Genomic DNA, 15,294 nt, shown 5'->3' with positions numbered 1-15,294 from the left:
AAGCGCATTTGACTGTAGAAATGGGCTGACACAAATCTCATGAAGTTCAAGAGGCAAAGTCCTGTGCTACTGCAGCTCTGTGCAACAGCACAAGCTGGGGGACAACTGGGTGGAAAGCAGCTTTGCAAGGACTTAGGGTCCTGGTGGACAGCAAGCTGAACGCGAGTCAGCAACGCGCCCGTACTGGGCTGTATCACACAGGAGTGTAGCCAGCAGCTTGAGGGACGCGATTATTACCCCTCCGTTTCATACTTGCGGGACTTCATCTGGAGTACCCTGTCGTGTTTTGGGCTTCCCCAGCACAGAAAAGACAGTGACAAACTGCAGCAAGTCCTGGACAGGGCCACCAAGATGGTCGGGGTGGGGGATGCTGTGTAATGTGAAGCTGAGGGGGAGAAAAGGCGGCTAAGGGGAGATCTCACTGATGTCCACAACTGCTGTCTACTTCAGAGAACACAGAGAAGACAAGCTCAAGACTCTTCTCAGAGGTTCACAGTGATAGGACAAGAGGCAACAGACACAAGCTAGGACACTGGAAATTCCAGTTACATATTAGGAAGACCTTTTGCACTATGAGGGTGGTCAAACATTGGAACAGACTTGGAGAAACTCAAAACTCATGGAATAAGGTCATAAGCAATCTAAGTTGGCCCTGCTTTGGGGCTGGGGTGGGATGGGTGGGGCATGTTGGACCAGATCACCTCCAAACCTCCAGCCTACATAATTCTGTGATTCTGTGATCGCATCAATTATTGCAAAATGCCTGCGGACGAGTAAACAAGCAAGAGAAATGCCCTGTCCATTCCGTGCTCTAACCAAACATGGAATTAAGCCTGCACGAAATATGGATACTCTGATACGATTCACACTGTTACGATTAAACTGTGGCTTTCTCTGTACTGCTGGTTTCCAAGTGTGTCCCTCACAATCAAAATACTCTTCCTCATAGGGATTATTTTGTAAAGGCTTGTTATTTGCCATCTACATTTTTCACTTCTGCCATATTTCTCACTCTCCTTGGCCTTTACACAGTCAGCAAGAGTAACTCAGCTGATTAATATGAATGATGTATTTTCATTCTTCATTCCACATCACTATTTAGTATTTTAAATAAAACTAGGACAGTCCGATATCCATAAACATTATGCTGGACATCCCTACTCAGTCCTACTCCATCATTACAGCCCTCAGACCAGTTTGCTGTCTGCTTGGACCATGTTTATCCCCAAGCTGAGTACATCCTGGGGCTTGGGGTGTGGGGAGGTGGGGGGGGGGTCCGTTCCCGTAAGCCTTCAAATGACACTATGCAGCAACACTGCAGCTGCACTGTTTCCAGAAGATATGCTCCAGTGAATGGCTGTAGCAGGAAATAAACAACCTGAAAGGTTGTCAAACAAAAAAAAAAAAGGAGAATCATACAGATTATGATTCAATAAGAAGACATTAAAGGTTAAAAAGCTGGGTTGCTGCACTAATACTAGACATACGATGTTACTTCTTGTTTTCTCATATTTAGTTTTCCCATGCCATCAATTCTGCATTGCCGAGATCCTCATCTGCCAATAAAACTCTTTCCTCACAGATTCAGACACTGATTCTCTATAAATCTTTGGATTTTATTTGATTAAGTACTCCAAGAAGAGCTATATGCCTTGCCTCAAGTACTTTTATCATCTTCTTGATGAATGCATTAGCAACTAGGGATCAGCAAAAGTAAACGCTCAGGTCATGCTCCATCAAAGCCCACCAGCGCTCCATCAGGCAGTTCATGCAGGGTGAGAACTGGAGTGGAATCTGCCATTAGAGGACAAGGGAAAAGTGGGCACTGTGCTCTCAGCTCTACCAGGAAACGGACAATGACTTTGCAAGAAGTGCCTCTCTACAACAGTGAACACATTCTTCTGTGCTGAAACTGCCATACAAATATTGCTCTATTAATAAATACCTTGTCTAAATGGCCAGGGTAATGGGAATAAACTGTACTGTACCACAGAGGACAAAAGGCCCTCAGAATGCTACACATACTTTGTCCTGTGCACTACTAAAACATTAGCATTAATGACAGACCTTTTTCAACACATGTACAGGATGAAAGAAGAGAAAAAACAGTGGATGAGAGGAACATCGGTTGAAAGAACAGAAGAAAAGAGCCAAGGAAAACAGAAATTAGGTAAATCTCAGCCAGTCAGGGGCATAATTACATATATCAGGAGATTCAAGCATGGAGATTTGAGCCAAATTATTTGTGCCAAGCTGGGTTTGGAGCTGTGCTGAATACGCACAGTGACTGACTCTGAGAAAAGCCAGCTCTTGCAACAAGCCCATGGCCTGGCTAAGAAGCATTGTCAATAAAATGGAAAGTCGGGGGTGGATCAATTGTAGAAGTCCAGCCAGGAGCTGGAGGCTTGAGGGAGGCAGGAAACTTGAGCCCACGGCATGGAGTAGCAGGCATGATACTGCCTTGGGATGGGGTAAGGGATGCTGCAGGACAGCAGATCCAAAGAAAGCTAAACGCATATAGCTTCACAAAGAGGGCTAAAACTTTCATGTATTTGGTAACTGGGCTCCTAAGACATATGCAAGACAAATTTCTGTATATTAGCAGGCAGGTCTCATGGGACTGAATAAGCTATTGAATAAACATGTACTGCCTGGAGCTCTTCAGTTCTCTGAAGTTGTAAGGTCTATCCCATCACTAGAGGGCTGAATATGAGCTGTTAGTACAGAAAAACAGCAAGACAGCGGAGGATTTACTGTAACACTTTTTTTCCCCAAGAAATATAACACAACATGGTGCTATAGCAACATCATAGTGGTAGAAGACTGACTGATTGTGGCATCTTCCAATTTTGGCATTATTCCATGCACTGGTGTTCACATAACTCATGGAAAGAGCAAACAAAATTCATGCCTCGCTAGGAGGGTTCCCTGTAATGAAGGCTTTGGTACGTGGGACTACATGTACTGAACTGATTTCTTTTCTGAAGCATGATTTAAAAGCTTAAGACTCAACCCTGTAGCTATGACAGTTGTAATTGATTTCACTCATGACACCTCACACTCAAAATCATTCCTCTCCTAACAAAAACTGACCAGACAGACTTTGAAAGAGCATGAAACTGTCACTCTCAAAAGAATAATGCACACCTGAACACACCTGATGTAATTTTTCTCTGGAAGTATCAAAAAGACAGCAGGTAACATGAAGAATGAATTACAGCAAATATTTATATGCAGAATTACTTTACTAATAAGTTTTGTCAGAATGTAATTTAAGACCCGCCAAAATAATTAATGTTCATCTTTCTACTGTAATGCCTTTTACAGTTACTTTCAGCTTAAGGCTTCATTAAAAGATGAAAGATGTTAAACAGCCATTTATTTTGCCTGCAAAGATGCCTGAAGACATGGCATACAGAAGTGCACTACATATAGTACAGAAGTCCTACCAAGTCAAATCATCAAAGAGGGCACAAAAATAGTCATCTACTGCACAGCATAATGTTGTTGATTGACACCACATTTTTAATTCACTTAGTATAAATTATTATAGAATAAGACTGGGCTTATAATGAGAAAACACCAGCTATATTACAATACTAACTTTATCAGTAAAGAAGATACATGAACATATTTTGTTCATCTACTCATTTTTCTGGGAACTCTGATGGATCCAAGGGTTTCTAGACAAAGGGGGAAAAAACTTCATTACTGATGTCAGTTAATATCAGTTCAGTTTGTGCACGTGTATTCTTGTTTGAAATGAAAATTTTTTCCATAAAAATGGTCTATGCCTTTATCAAAGTACCTGTCTTAGCTCTTGTTCCAGTTTCGTAGCTCTGCTTTCTGAAGCAGGATTTGCTGTCAAGTTATATTGTCAATCGGCAACAGGGGCATGAGCAGAATTATCAGGAAAATGTATGCATCTCATGAATGCCAATGACAACCACATTAAAAATAATAAATATCTGTATTTAAAAGTCTAAAAAGGCCTAAATGCTGACAAGACTATCTATCTATCTAAATCTGTACCACCAAATATGGAGATACTTGCATATATATACACACACACATATATTTGGAGGTGGACTTCCCTCCTCCAAGCCAGAACACCTTCTCAAACCCAAACCATTCACCAAAGCTTCTCCTTGCAGTTTTAAACTGTTTTTCCTTTATTCTGTGAAACAGTAGCTTTATTCAAAATAAAGCCAATACTGTAGAAGAGGCCACTGCATTCAAATGTATGCCAGTGAACTGGAGAGGATAATCTATTCTTTATTTCTTCAGTCTTTTACATCTTCGGCCCTATAAATTAAAACTTACTCTGTGATATTGATACAAGCTAAAGTGTGGTGCTGTGCAATTTAAGTTTAAAGTCATGTAGTTCCTCGCTGTGTGTTTCTGAAAAAGGAAAAATTATGTTCTCCTATGAGAAAATAATGTTTCCTTAACAGGCAGCCATCAAAACTAAGAACAGGGAAAATTTTTGTGCTATCATAACAGTGCATGCCTAATAATCCTGCTTCACTTGAGCCACACTTTCCAGATTTTCATTTTGATACAGAAATAGTAAAGAGCAGTGTTTCTTTGCAGTATAAAGTAACTAAAGAAAATAACTGACCACAGGCTAATCTTTAAAGGGTTCAGTTCATCTAGGTTGTTAAGCACTTGCCTAAATATAAACCTTTAAATATGCAAGTTGATCCAGTAACATATGTGAGTTGATTGAGCCCTTACTAAATATCCTGAAAGAATTAGAGCCACAGGCAACATAGCCTGATGGAAATAATATAGGGTGATGGTCAGCTGAGCAGGCCTACTGAAGGTGATACAGCCTTTGTTGTAGCAATTAAAATCCATAAATATTTAAGATTAAATACAGTATATGTAATCATTTAACACAGACAATAAAGTAAAAAGAGGAGGATCGGTAATCTGTTCAGTTTACAGTGAATAAATCAAAGTAAATCCCTGTATAGGAGCCCTCACAATACTGCATATATAAGAGAACTTAAGCACAAACAGGCCTTACTTTTTCTTTCTCCAGGCTTGAATCAAAATTATAACAACCAGGAAAATGTCATTCTGACATTCTGGCAAATTGTACTAACTGTCCAAACAACACAAGCAAAAAAGAGTGAACAAAGATACCATCAGTTGTGCATACATACAACTAAAGCCTCTGGCACATCTTCAGCAGACAAAACTTCCCCTTTTTGTGGTTTGAGGATTACGAACGTTATCAGCCAGAAAAAAAACAAAGTCACTTGTCAAGCTTTGTAAAGAACTTGATGCTGTGACACGTTCAGCTTCACGCTGTGCCTGGATCAAATACCAGACTACAGGGGACATCTTTATATTTGTTTTCCAATTTACTGCAGTCTTTGGGCCCCAAAAATGCACCTGCATCATCTCCATTTTGTAAAGGAGCTGCAGCACAGCTGTGAAACCTGGGGTTTGCAGACAGACTCCTTTCCCTTGGTATTCCTTCATGATTTCTTACTACCGCATCCTTCTTGTCCTTCGGCATTTTCCACTCCCCTGAACCTACACCACAGGCCCTGTCTGGCATTTAAACACTCTCACTCTTTGTGTCGGCCCTCCCTTATTGCCATCTTCCCAAGACATGCCTCTTTCAGATGTACTGTTGTGATCCAAGAGGGCAACTCTAGACGTGGACCCAGGAATGCCAAGTCAGGCCTTGAATTATGCTATTTGATACAATAATGAGTGAATAAAAACCAAAACAAGTGTCTTTGAAGGAGAGAAAAGGATTCGCACATGCTCCTCTTTCTCTGGTTACTATCATCAAATGATTCAAACTACAACATTCCAGATTTCATCCCAAGTTACCAGAGATGCTACAGGATCCACTCATCCAGATTTTCAATTCTGTTGTCTCAAATCTCCAAAGCATTTTATGTTTAGGATGGAACTATGAGAAAGTCTCCTAAGTGAGGCATTATTAGACTGTGCTGCTATGAATACCGTGCTGTGGACAGGCAATTTGCTGTCTCTTAGTAAAATATAAAAAAAAGGCAAATTTTACAATGATTTGCTTTACTGCTGTCCTGCTCAATTTTCACCTGCTACCGGTGTGCAGCAGAGCTCCCAGCTGACTGATGTCACATTGGAACAAACCTAAAGCAGTGCAAATTTAAACAGGTGTGGTCACTATCAAAGAAGTGGTATTTGTGAGGGAAATACTGTCTTACTCATTTAGTAGATAGGTATTAAACAGCCTTTTCCACTGCCTGCAAACCTCATCAGGGATCTGAAGGGCCACCCATCCTGCCTAGACACACACACACATAAGAAAAGAAAGACAACACATTTAATTCTTCAGCAGAACAGAAAGCAAAGCAAGTCCCTTCTCATTGGTCTTCCTTATGCGGTTCTTTAGCTTTTCTCTACACTCATTTCTGTGTCCACTGATGACCTGTTGTGAGCTCAGTAAGGAAGAAAGAGGAGCTGCAGCCAAACAAAAACCCGTAAAGCAAAACCAGCGAGCAGCCTGCACACATGCTGCCATCTCCACTTAGTGAAAATAAGCTGATAGACGGACAGATGTAATGAAATATATGTGTGCATGTATTTTCTTTTCGTTTGACAAGTAAATCAATCCTCACCCCCTGGTGAGGCCACATACACTACATAAGATTAGCAGGCACATCACCCCAGCTGTTTACAAAAAAAAGCCTAACAACCACTTAAAAACCTTCTAACACATCAATAACCAGCTATTCATAAAACACAGCCTAATAAATACATAGCATACATATGTCTGAAATGTGTGTGACATTTGATGCCCATGATCCTTGATTGCCTTTATCTTCCCTACCCTTGAGCTAGTGTTACCTGTTTATAGAAGCCTTCTGGCTGTATGAATCAACTTTGGCCACGATTTCTGATCTACAGGTATGCTGGCAGCATCCTGCAGGAACAATTGGGACCTCACACTGAGACTGAGCTGTAACTATGTTGGCAAATTATTTAATTTTAAAATTAAATTCTGATTCTTTCTGATTTTGCTAGCTTATTAACAGTGGCTCTTAAATGGCATTCATCAATTATTTTTACCTGCAGTAAGTGCACTCTAATTACTCTCAAAGCCGTGCTGGCAGTGATGCAGTTCAACAGCAAGATTAGCGCGCGCTTTGTGCACACTCCCCTCTAGTGGACGCAAAGCCCCGGAAAATCAGCAAAATACAGCACGGCAATTTCTCTAGGGACACACAAATATTAAGGATAACTAATAAAGAAGGAATGGTGCCCAGCTGTTCTTATGTCAGCTCAAGATTACCAGGAAAGGTAACGGAGATGCAGTGAAATGCTAAAAATACAAGAAACAGAAGACTGACTTTAGAAAAAACCTTATTGGATTTATAAACATTTATTTCATTGCTAAGCAGAGGCCTTGAACAATATAGTCCCGGAGATTTACTTTGTAAACCTTAAGGGAGTGGTTTGGTGAGAGAAAAATGTGTCATAAATTATGTTTGAAAAAGCTATCTTCCTTGAGAAAACCCGCTGTACATTTTTCAGCTGAAGGTTTGAGCCCGCTTCACTGCTGCAGGATGGAGGTAGGGAGCACTCTGGTGCCCCAGCATTGCTCTTGGTCAAAAATAAACTCAATCAACTCTACTTAGCAATACGAGCATTTAAACCAGTGTAACCACTGCAGCAGCACAACTCCCCATCTACAAAGAGAGTCTGGCATAAAACTGTGAGGAATGCCAATGTCAACGATAAAGAGTGCAGATGCGTCCAGGGAGGAGCCAGCAAAGGCCACGGCCCCGAGATCAGGAATGTCTGACACATGCCTGGCAAGCACGCCCATCAGTGGCAGTGCCCCAGACTCTGCAATTTCCCGTTCCTCGGTAGCTCTGTGGCTTCCAGCAACATCACCCTGCGCTGTGACTGGGGCACAGCGTACCGCTCCCCTACACACCGGGATACATGACCTCGGTTGGGACCAGCTGCCGTGCCCGCTCTCCCACTCCACTGCAGTACTGCCATCCCTCCCTGCTCCTCCGGCTGCTTCCCGGGAGCCACCAGCTGCCTGCAAAGGGCTACGTCCCACAGTCCTTTTACACCTGCAATGAAGAAGTTAAAACTTCCCTCCGTGGAAGAGAGACAGTCCTTTCAAACTGCCTTCACAAACCACAGGTGCATGCGCACTACAAGGGCACGCCCAGTTCAACATGCAAAAACCAAACATACACACGCCACTGTTCGCCAGCAGGTGAGCACACCACGTTTCGGCAGCGCAGTTAAGAGGGAGGGGAGCACCAGGACCCCACAGGCGCGCTGCGGCCTCTGGGCGAGGCAAAGAGCCGCTCCCAGGCCAGCGCTGCCGGCAGACTGTCTCCCTCGGGAGGCGCTTGCGGCCCCTCCCACGCGTCCACGGTGGGACCGGCCCCGCCCGGCGGCGACACCTCCACCTCGCTCCTGAGAGGAGCTCCGCCGCCCTGCCCTCAGCCCTCACCGCCCGCCGCCCTGCCCTCAGCCCCCGCCCGCGGCACCGGCCGCCCCGGCCCTGCCTCAAGATGGCGACGGGGCACGGAGCCTGAGCGGCATGCGCCTACGGCGGGAGGAAATGACATCAGCGCCGGGCACCGCGAAACCCTCGCTCCGCCCCACTGGCGGCTACAGTGACGCTACTGCACTTCCGGCGCGCGGTAGGGCCGCTCTGTACGACCGTCTCTGCTGCCGCGGCGGACTCGGGTGAGCGGCGTCTCCGCGGCCGCCTCAGGCCGGGCCCCTCCGCCGGCTGCTGGGGTGCCTCTCGGGACGGGCCGTGGGGTTCCGTCAAGCCGCCCCGGCAGTGCCGCCGCCATGGGAGGAGGGCGAGGGCCCGGGCGGGCCTGAGGGAGCGCGGGCGGGGCGGGGAAGGGGTCTCATGAGCGCGGGCGGTGTCAGGGCCGGTCGTGTCCGCTGAGGGAAGGGGGCAGCGGGGTGTGCGGGCCCCCGTGTTCACTTGCGTGCGTCTGTGCAGGAGCTGCCCGGGCCGCCGCCATGACCAGATGGGCTCGCCGAAACGGCGCTCCCGGGGAAAAGGCGCTGGATGCGACCCCCTGGGAGGAGATGGTGAGCGGCCCCGGGGGGCGGGGGGGCCGCTCGGGCCCTCTCTGCCTGAAGAAGGAGCAAGAGAAGAGAAAGAAGAAGAACAAAAAGAAAAAGGACTATCTGAACGAAGACGTGAATGGGTTTGCGGCCTACCTGAAGCAGAGCTCCGGGGGTGGTGAGGTGGCCGAAGCTGGCAGTGCTGAGTTGGAGAGGGAGATAGCGATAGCCTTGAAGAAGGACAAGCGGCGGGAGGATAGGAGGCTGAAGAGGCAAGAAATGAAGAAAAATGCCATGGTGGGTTTTGTCTTGAGACGTGGGTGTTTATCTATCCCTGGCAGCTTGTTAAAAATTTGGGAGAAGCTCGGTGTGGAAAATGCAGATTCCTTATTCTCTGCTGATCCTGCTGTTCAGTGGGAAGGCCAAGTGCCTTACCTGCTGGCATCATTGCATGTGCTAAGTGGCATTTCAAGTTAATAAAGTCCACTTAAGTATCTCAGCTTTTAAACAAACAATTTCAGTTTAATTCTTAGCCCATAGCCTGGTTTTTCCAGTTGAACACTGTTCTTGCTACCCTTTGATGAATTCCCAGCCTCTCTTGTTTCCTGAGTGAAACTAGTTCAGCGCATCTCTATATGTACTTAATCTGTACAATATTCCTGCTGTTTCGGAGCCTCTTTCTGCTTGAGAATGGGAGTGAGATCTCTAGCAGACTCTAAGGAGGCTGTATAAAAGCAGTTATCTCAGCACAGACTTATGCATTCAGCGTAAAGTTATGCTAAATGTATTCTGGGAACATAGTAAAGAGAGCACTAATTAATATGCGATATCTGAGTTCTTCATGAGTAAATTGTAGGACTGGTGCAACATTGCTTATATTTACTTTAGCACTTACTGCAGTAATACTTAAAGAGATTGGGGAACTGTGCTGTAGTCTAAATCATATATCATACGTGACACGTGTTGATGAAAGAAGAAGAGTACTCATAATAATACAGTTTAATGGCATAGACCACTGACAGTTATTCTGTGGCAGGGTACAGTATCTCTTTTGTCCAGCTGTTTTTTCCTGAGGAAAAAAAATCCATCGATATGTTGGCCTTCTAAAAAAGCCATATTAGACTGGGATTGATTTTCAGGTCTTTAAGTGCCATTCACAGAATCTTTTCTTTTTATGTTAGAGTAACTTCAAATCTCAACACTGGACATATGTATCCGATAGTACCTTCAAGGTTTCAGCCAAGAGAAGTAGTGGTGTAGTAAAAGTCTACTGCCTATGGGTGATCATCAGATAATAGGAGTAAGTGAGCTCTTTACTGGTGTCACCTACAAGTGCAGTGTTTTGCTGTGTGAACAGCCTATGAAAATGCATGTAACTTTTTATTTTCAAAGGTTTGTTTCCACTGTAGAGAACCTGGCCATGGTGTTGCTGATTGTCCTGCAGTACTTGAAAGTGAAGATATGGGTACAGGAATCTGTTACCGGTGCGGATCCACAGAACATGACATCAGCAAATGCAAAGCAAAAGTAGATCCAGCGGTTGGTATGTCTCAGAAATTTGTATTTCTTGAGGCATTTTGGTCTGAGTTTTCTGACCACTGAAATATAAGCTTTGTGTTGTAGCAGTTTAGTTATTCTGAGATAGGTTAATATGCTTAAAAGAATACAATATTATAACAATAAACGTAACAGTGTGAGAGACAGTATAGTGTTTGTAGTATAATAGTGGAGTAAAATGTTGTCAGTATAGCATGTTCATAGTTGTCTGTGACTTTACAAAGTTTTTAATGTGGATCATAAACTGTATGGGATTTTGCAGGAGCATTTCCATATGCGAAATGTTTCATCTGTGGTGAAATGGGGCATCTGTCAAGGTCATGTCCAGATAATCCCAAAGGATTGTATGCCGAAGGTGAGTGTACTAATTTACTAAAACCAAAACACATTTTTTATACTTGGCTGATGCAGAACAAAGTAACATTGCAAGTGAATGAGGATCCAATTAAAAGGGATTTCTGAATATCTTTTACTTGTGGTAAAAGCAGATTAATTCTAGGGAATTCTGGGAAGTTCAGTGTTAATATTGATTACCAAGGGATTTCTGTTTAACTGTAAACTTAATGAGATAAGATGCAAAGTATGAGAACTTGCTTGTGCTTGCAATTTCAAGAGGCGTGCAATGAAATCATAATAGGCTGTATGTATGTAGTCTGTGTGTATTTAAATGAACACATACCAAGGTGTGTGGTAACATACTCTTACAGTATAGCTTAAGACTTTGGGAATTGTTCGCACAAAACGAGGGCTCTCACTAGAAGGATGACTTCTTCAGTTTAAGTGACTTTAATGAGAAATGTGATCTAAGTTGGAAGATTTCACTCAGATTCTGTTCTGTCTCTGATTCTGTCTTCAAGTCCAAAGTTTAGGTCTGGCAATCTCAAAAGGGTGATCTTACAGCACAGTAAATTGGAAAAAAAATAATTTTACTGGGTTACCTGCCTCTCAGGAACTTCTGTTAATTTCAGAAGTTCCTTTGAGTATGATTTTCAGCAGAATTCAGCTTTTTTTTTCAAAAAGAGTGTGTCCAACAAATCAGAAATACTCAGTATGTGGTGACTAGAATTTGTAGTACGTGATGCTTTACAGAGCAGTGTCAGTACAAACAGCTCTGTTGTCAGAGACAGGAAGCTGTGTGCAGGCTTCCACAGCTGCCTGCGTACCTGCTCCACGATGGTGTATTACTGTGCCTAGTAGTACAGACCTGTCCAGAGGGTTACTTCCTTATCTTATTTACAAGTTGTTGCTACAGAAAACTAGAACAAGTTTTTTCAATATATATGGAAGAATGTAGGGGGGGGATTGGTTTGTGTATGGTGTGGTTTTGTGTGTTTTTTTCCTAGATAAGTGACAACTTTCTTTCTTAACAGGTGATGGCTGCAGACTTTGTGGTTCTGTGGAGCACTTCAGAAAAGACTGTCCGGAAAAACAGAACTCAGGTGAGATGCAGGGGAGTATACAGACTGGAGTTTGAGTGCACAGCTGATTAATGTCTATTTACTGCTTTGCCTGGCTTTGATCAGGAAAAAAAGAGCTTTAGAAGAGATCTTGCAAATAGCAAAAGTGACCTTCCTTGAGGAATGACTGCTTACGTTAAGGGGTATGCAGAGAAGGCATGAAGTTGCAGTGCAAACCTTGAACTTTCAGTTAAAAAAAGTTAATCTAGCTTGTGTGTTTCTGAGGATAAAGTGATGAGCTAATGTGTATTTGTTAGCCAGTAGTTATGCTGCTGTTCACAACTTTAGCAATTGTAGAAAACTTGTTTCTTACGATGATGATTTGTGTGTGAAGTGGTGGAACTGAATATAATGTCAGTTGCGAGGTGGTGGTACTGGCAGCTTTTAAAAACTGTGTAGGCAAGTGTTCAAGACAGGAGAGGAGGGGACAGGAGATCTGTACAGCTAGGTTCACAAGCGAGTAAGCTGCTTACATGTTCTTCAGTTATCTGTGTGGGTGGAAAAGTAACATTATATACAAGAAAACAGTGCTAAGGAAGGCAAAAGCATCAAACAAGGGTTTGAGGAATGATGCTGTTCCTGAAATGGTGACACATTTGTGCATTTTTCTACTTTGTTTGTATGCCTTATAGAACTTTTCTGTTAATGATATACCACTTTTGTGAAATTGATGTAAGAAATATTTATGGAGGCAATAGAAGCCCATACTTTTGTAGCCTTTTTCTGTATCTGATCTTATATATATGATATTGTTGCATCTGAGACAGTATGTAACATTCTAGATGTATGCTGCTTTGCTAGTTTAAAGCAAGTGAGATTGAGTCTTAACTGGTCTGACAGAAGTTTCTGATACAAAAAGACTCTTTAGAATTTCCCCAAACTCGTCAGCCATAGCCGGTTTGTAAAGCCACTGTCTTTGTGCAGACAAGCAAAAAAAAAAAAAAAAAAAAAAAAAAAGCAAGTCTTTTTGCTCCCTTGCAGTAGGGCTCTGAATTATATGTGAAGCAGAACTGGAATTTTTTTCTCCCTTTTTTGGAGAAGTTTTATGTCTGTAGTGAAGACTGACAGCTGCTGTTCAATTTCCCAAGGGATGTCTTAGTCCTTAGCCTGATGTTTCAAAACTAGTATTGCTGGTTAAAAATAGCTGAATTAATTGGAACTGTGACACCATTAGTAAGAATTGTAATAGCCTTTGAAATCAATTTGCGTGATGGAGAGTACTTCTAGGTAGACTACAGGCAGATAGCTGGTAAAGAAGTTTAGGCACTACAGCTTATAATTTCTTTTGGGTGGAGTTATTTGGTCTGCTTTAATATGCAGAAAGTAATCCAAGTAAACATTGATTTATCCATGAGAGATTCTTGGTATGATTTGATTTGTTGCTCTCAAAATTAGATTGTAATTTGGAAAAGAAATACAGGTTGGTCAGAGGTGTTTTCTCTAGGAAAGGGGTGTTAATTGGTTTAAACAGCATTTAGACAGCAAAAAGATGGTGTTGATTGTATGCAGGGATGTGAATTGAGAAATGTAACTTTTTCTCTATTGTGCTTCTTCACGTTCAGCTTTTGATTGAAATATTCTGTAATCTTCATCATAAGACTTATTAGGACTTGAGAGAGTTAATGTCTGCCTACTCTTTGAATGTTTCTTTGCACAGTCAAACAAGAAAAAACAGCTGTGTGGGTGAAGAAAGGGAGCTTAGAAAACACAATTTTAAAAAAAGTTGCATAAGGAGAGTTGGCTTCAGAGCTAGAACTAAACAGATAGATCTTTGGTGAATCAATGACAGGCCTTTGCTGGCCAAATCTTTCTCAAATGTGCAAGTTTGCAATGGTAATGCTTAGCCTTTCCATGGTCTCTTGTCTTTCACCCTACAGATCAGGTTACGGTTGGGCGATGGGCCATTGGAATGAGTGCAGATTATGAAGAAATCACAGAAACACCAAGGCTGCAAAAACCAAAAGTGAAAGTACCCAAAGTTGTTTCTTTTTGAAGGCTTCTCTTGGCTCTAACCCATGGTTAGCCTGCACAGCTTTGCTCCAGGGTAGTGACTGCACTGCATGGATTGCTGGTTCCAGAAATTCAAGCAGAGCACTGCAGCTAAATTATTACTTTTTTTCTTGTCCCCACATTTTTCCAGCTTGCCACCTATAGTCACCTAGCTTACTGAACAGCTGTACGTGGGTATCTTATTTTTATATAACTCTGCTGAAATACAGCTTTCCCTCTGATTTACATTCCCTCTCACTGCCAGCCCTCTGAAGAGGGAAATTGGCAGCTTCTCTTAACAGGGATCTGGTTGCAGTAACCAGTCAGAGTATGTCCATTTTATCACGAAGGGCTGTCACCACTGGATTTCGGTGGTCAGTGCTGTTACTTTGAGTGCTGCTTTTACATATCGGAAATGAACACAATTATGCTGATCTTACTAAGAGTATTTCTGTATTTCTCTGAAAGGGATTGTGGGTATTTTGTAAAGACTCCTGTTGGGTTCTGGTTTGGTTTTGCCTTCTCCTTTTAGAAATAATGATTTCTTGGTCTGTATGTGCCAGCTTGAGCAGTGTTGTAGTGAAGTTCCCAGGGAAACCCTACAGCCTGGAGAGCTCGGGGATGCAATTACTGCTACTTGGCTAAACATGTACCTGTATTAACCCCATAGTTTATGCATGTTGGATTGTTTGAGTACTACCTCACTAATAGAAACAGAATCATCCTCTTCTTCTGATACCCATGGTGAAATGTACCTGAAAAGAGTTGGAGAGCAAGTGAGCAGCTTGCCTACTTTCTTCACCTTTTTCAAGAAAAGTGCTTGAAAATCCTCAGTGTTTCTATGCCTTGGTGGGTTGGAAGTAAACTTTGTATTACACACACCTGCTTAATGGCAGATTTATTTATTTTGAAGCGGAGACTGCAGGCTGAAAAAGTGCAGTCTCAGAAAAACTGAACATATTAAAGTTAAAAAAACGGCTCAAAAAGGGGTTCCTGCAACAGCTTTCCAAATACTGTAGTAATCAGCCTATGCAGCTAGCGGTGGTATGCTTTCACTTTGATCTGATCATCTCACCTAAGATGAACAAGGAAGCACCACGATTCTGGAGAAGTGCACCTCGCACGTGGTGCTTCGTTCTGACCCGGCACCTGGATGTGGTTCTGGGCTGCATAGGCAGGCACTGTGCTGGGTCTCTGCGCAGCACCCCGTGGGCACCTGTGACAC

At 42.9% G+C, this 15,294-nt stretch overlaps 1 protein-coding gene across 1 annotated transcript; it reads left to right on the top strand.

The window, feature by feature from the left end:
- The first annotated feature begins 8,660 nt into the window (after positions 1-8,660).
- On the top strand, positions 8,661-15,034 carry ZCCHC9 (zinc finger CCHC-type containing 9). The gene is made up of 6 exons (XM_075740150.1): positions 8,661-8,727; positions 8,999-9,363; positions 10,459-10,609; positions 10,886-10,978; positions 11,994-12,062; positions 13,958-15,034. Exons 2-6 carry the CDS (start codon positions 9,019-9,021, stop codon positions 14,071-14,073), a joined length of 774 nt encoding a protein of 257 aa, XP_075596265.1. The 5' UTR covers positions 8,661-8,727; positions 8,999-9,018; the 3' UTR covers positions 14,074-15,034.
- Positions 15,035-15,294: the final 260 nt, after the last annotated feature.

This window comes from Balearica regulorum, chromosome Z (genome assembly GCF_011004875.1).
Source record: "Balearica regulorum gibbericeps isolate bBalReg1 chromosome Z, bBalReg1.pri, whole genome shotgun sequence".
Taxonomy (NCBI): domain Eukaryota; kingdom Metazoa; phylum Chordata; class Aves; order Gruiformes; family Gruidae; genus Balearica; species Balearica regulorum.
This window is presented reverse-complemented; position numbering and strand designations above follow the sequence as displayed.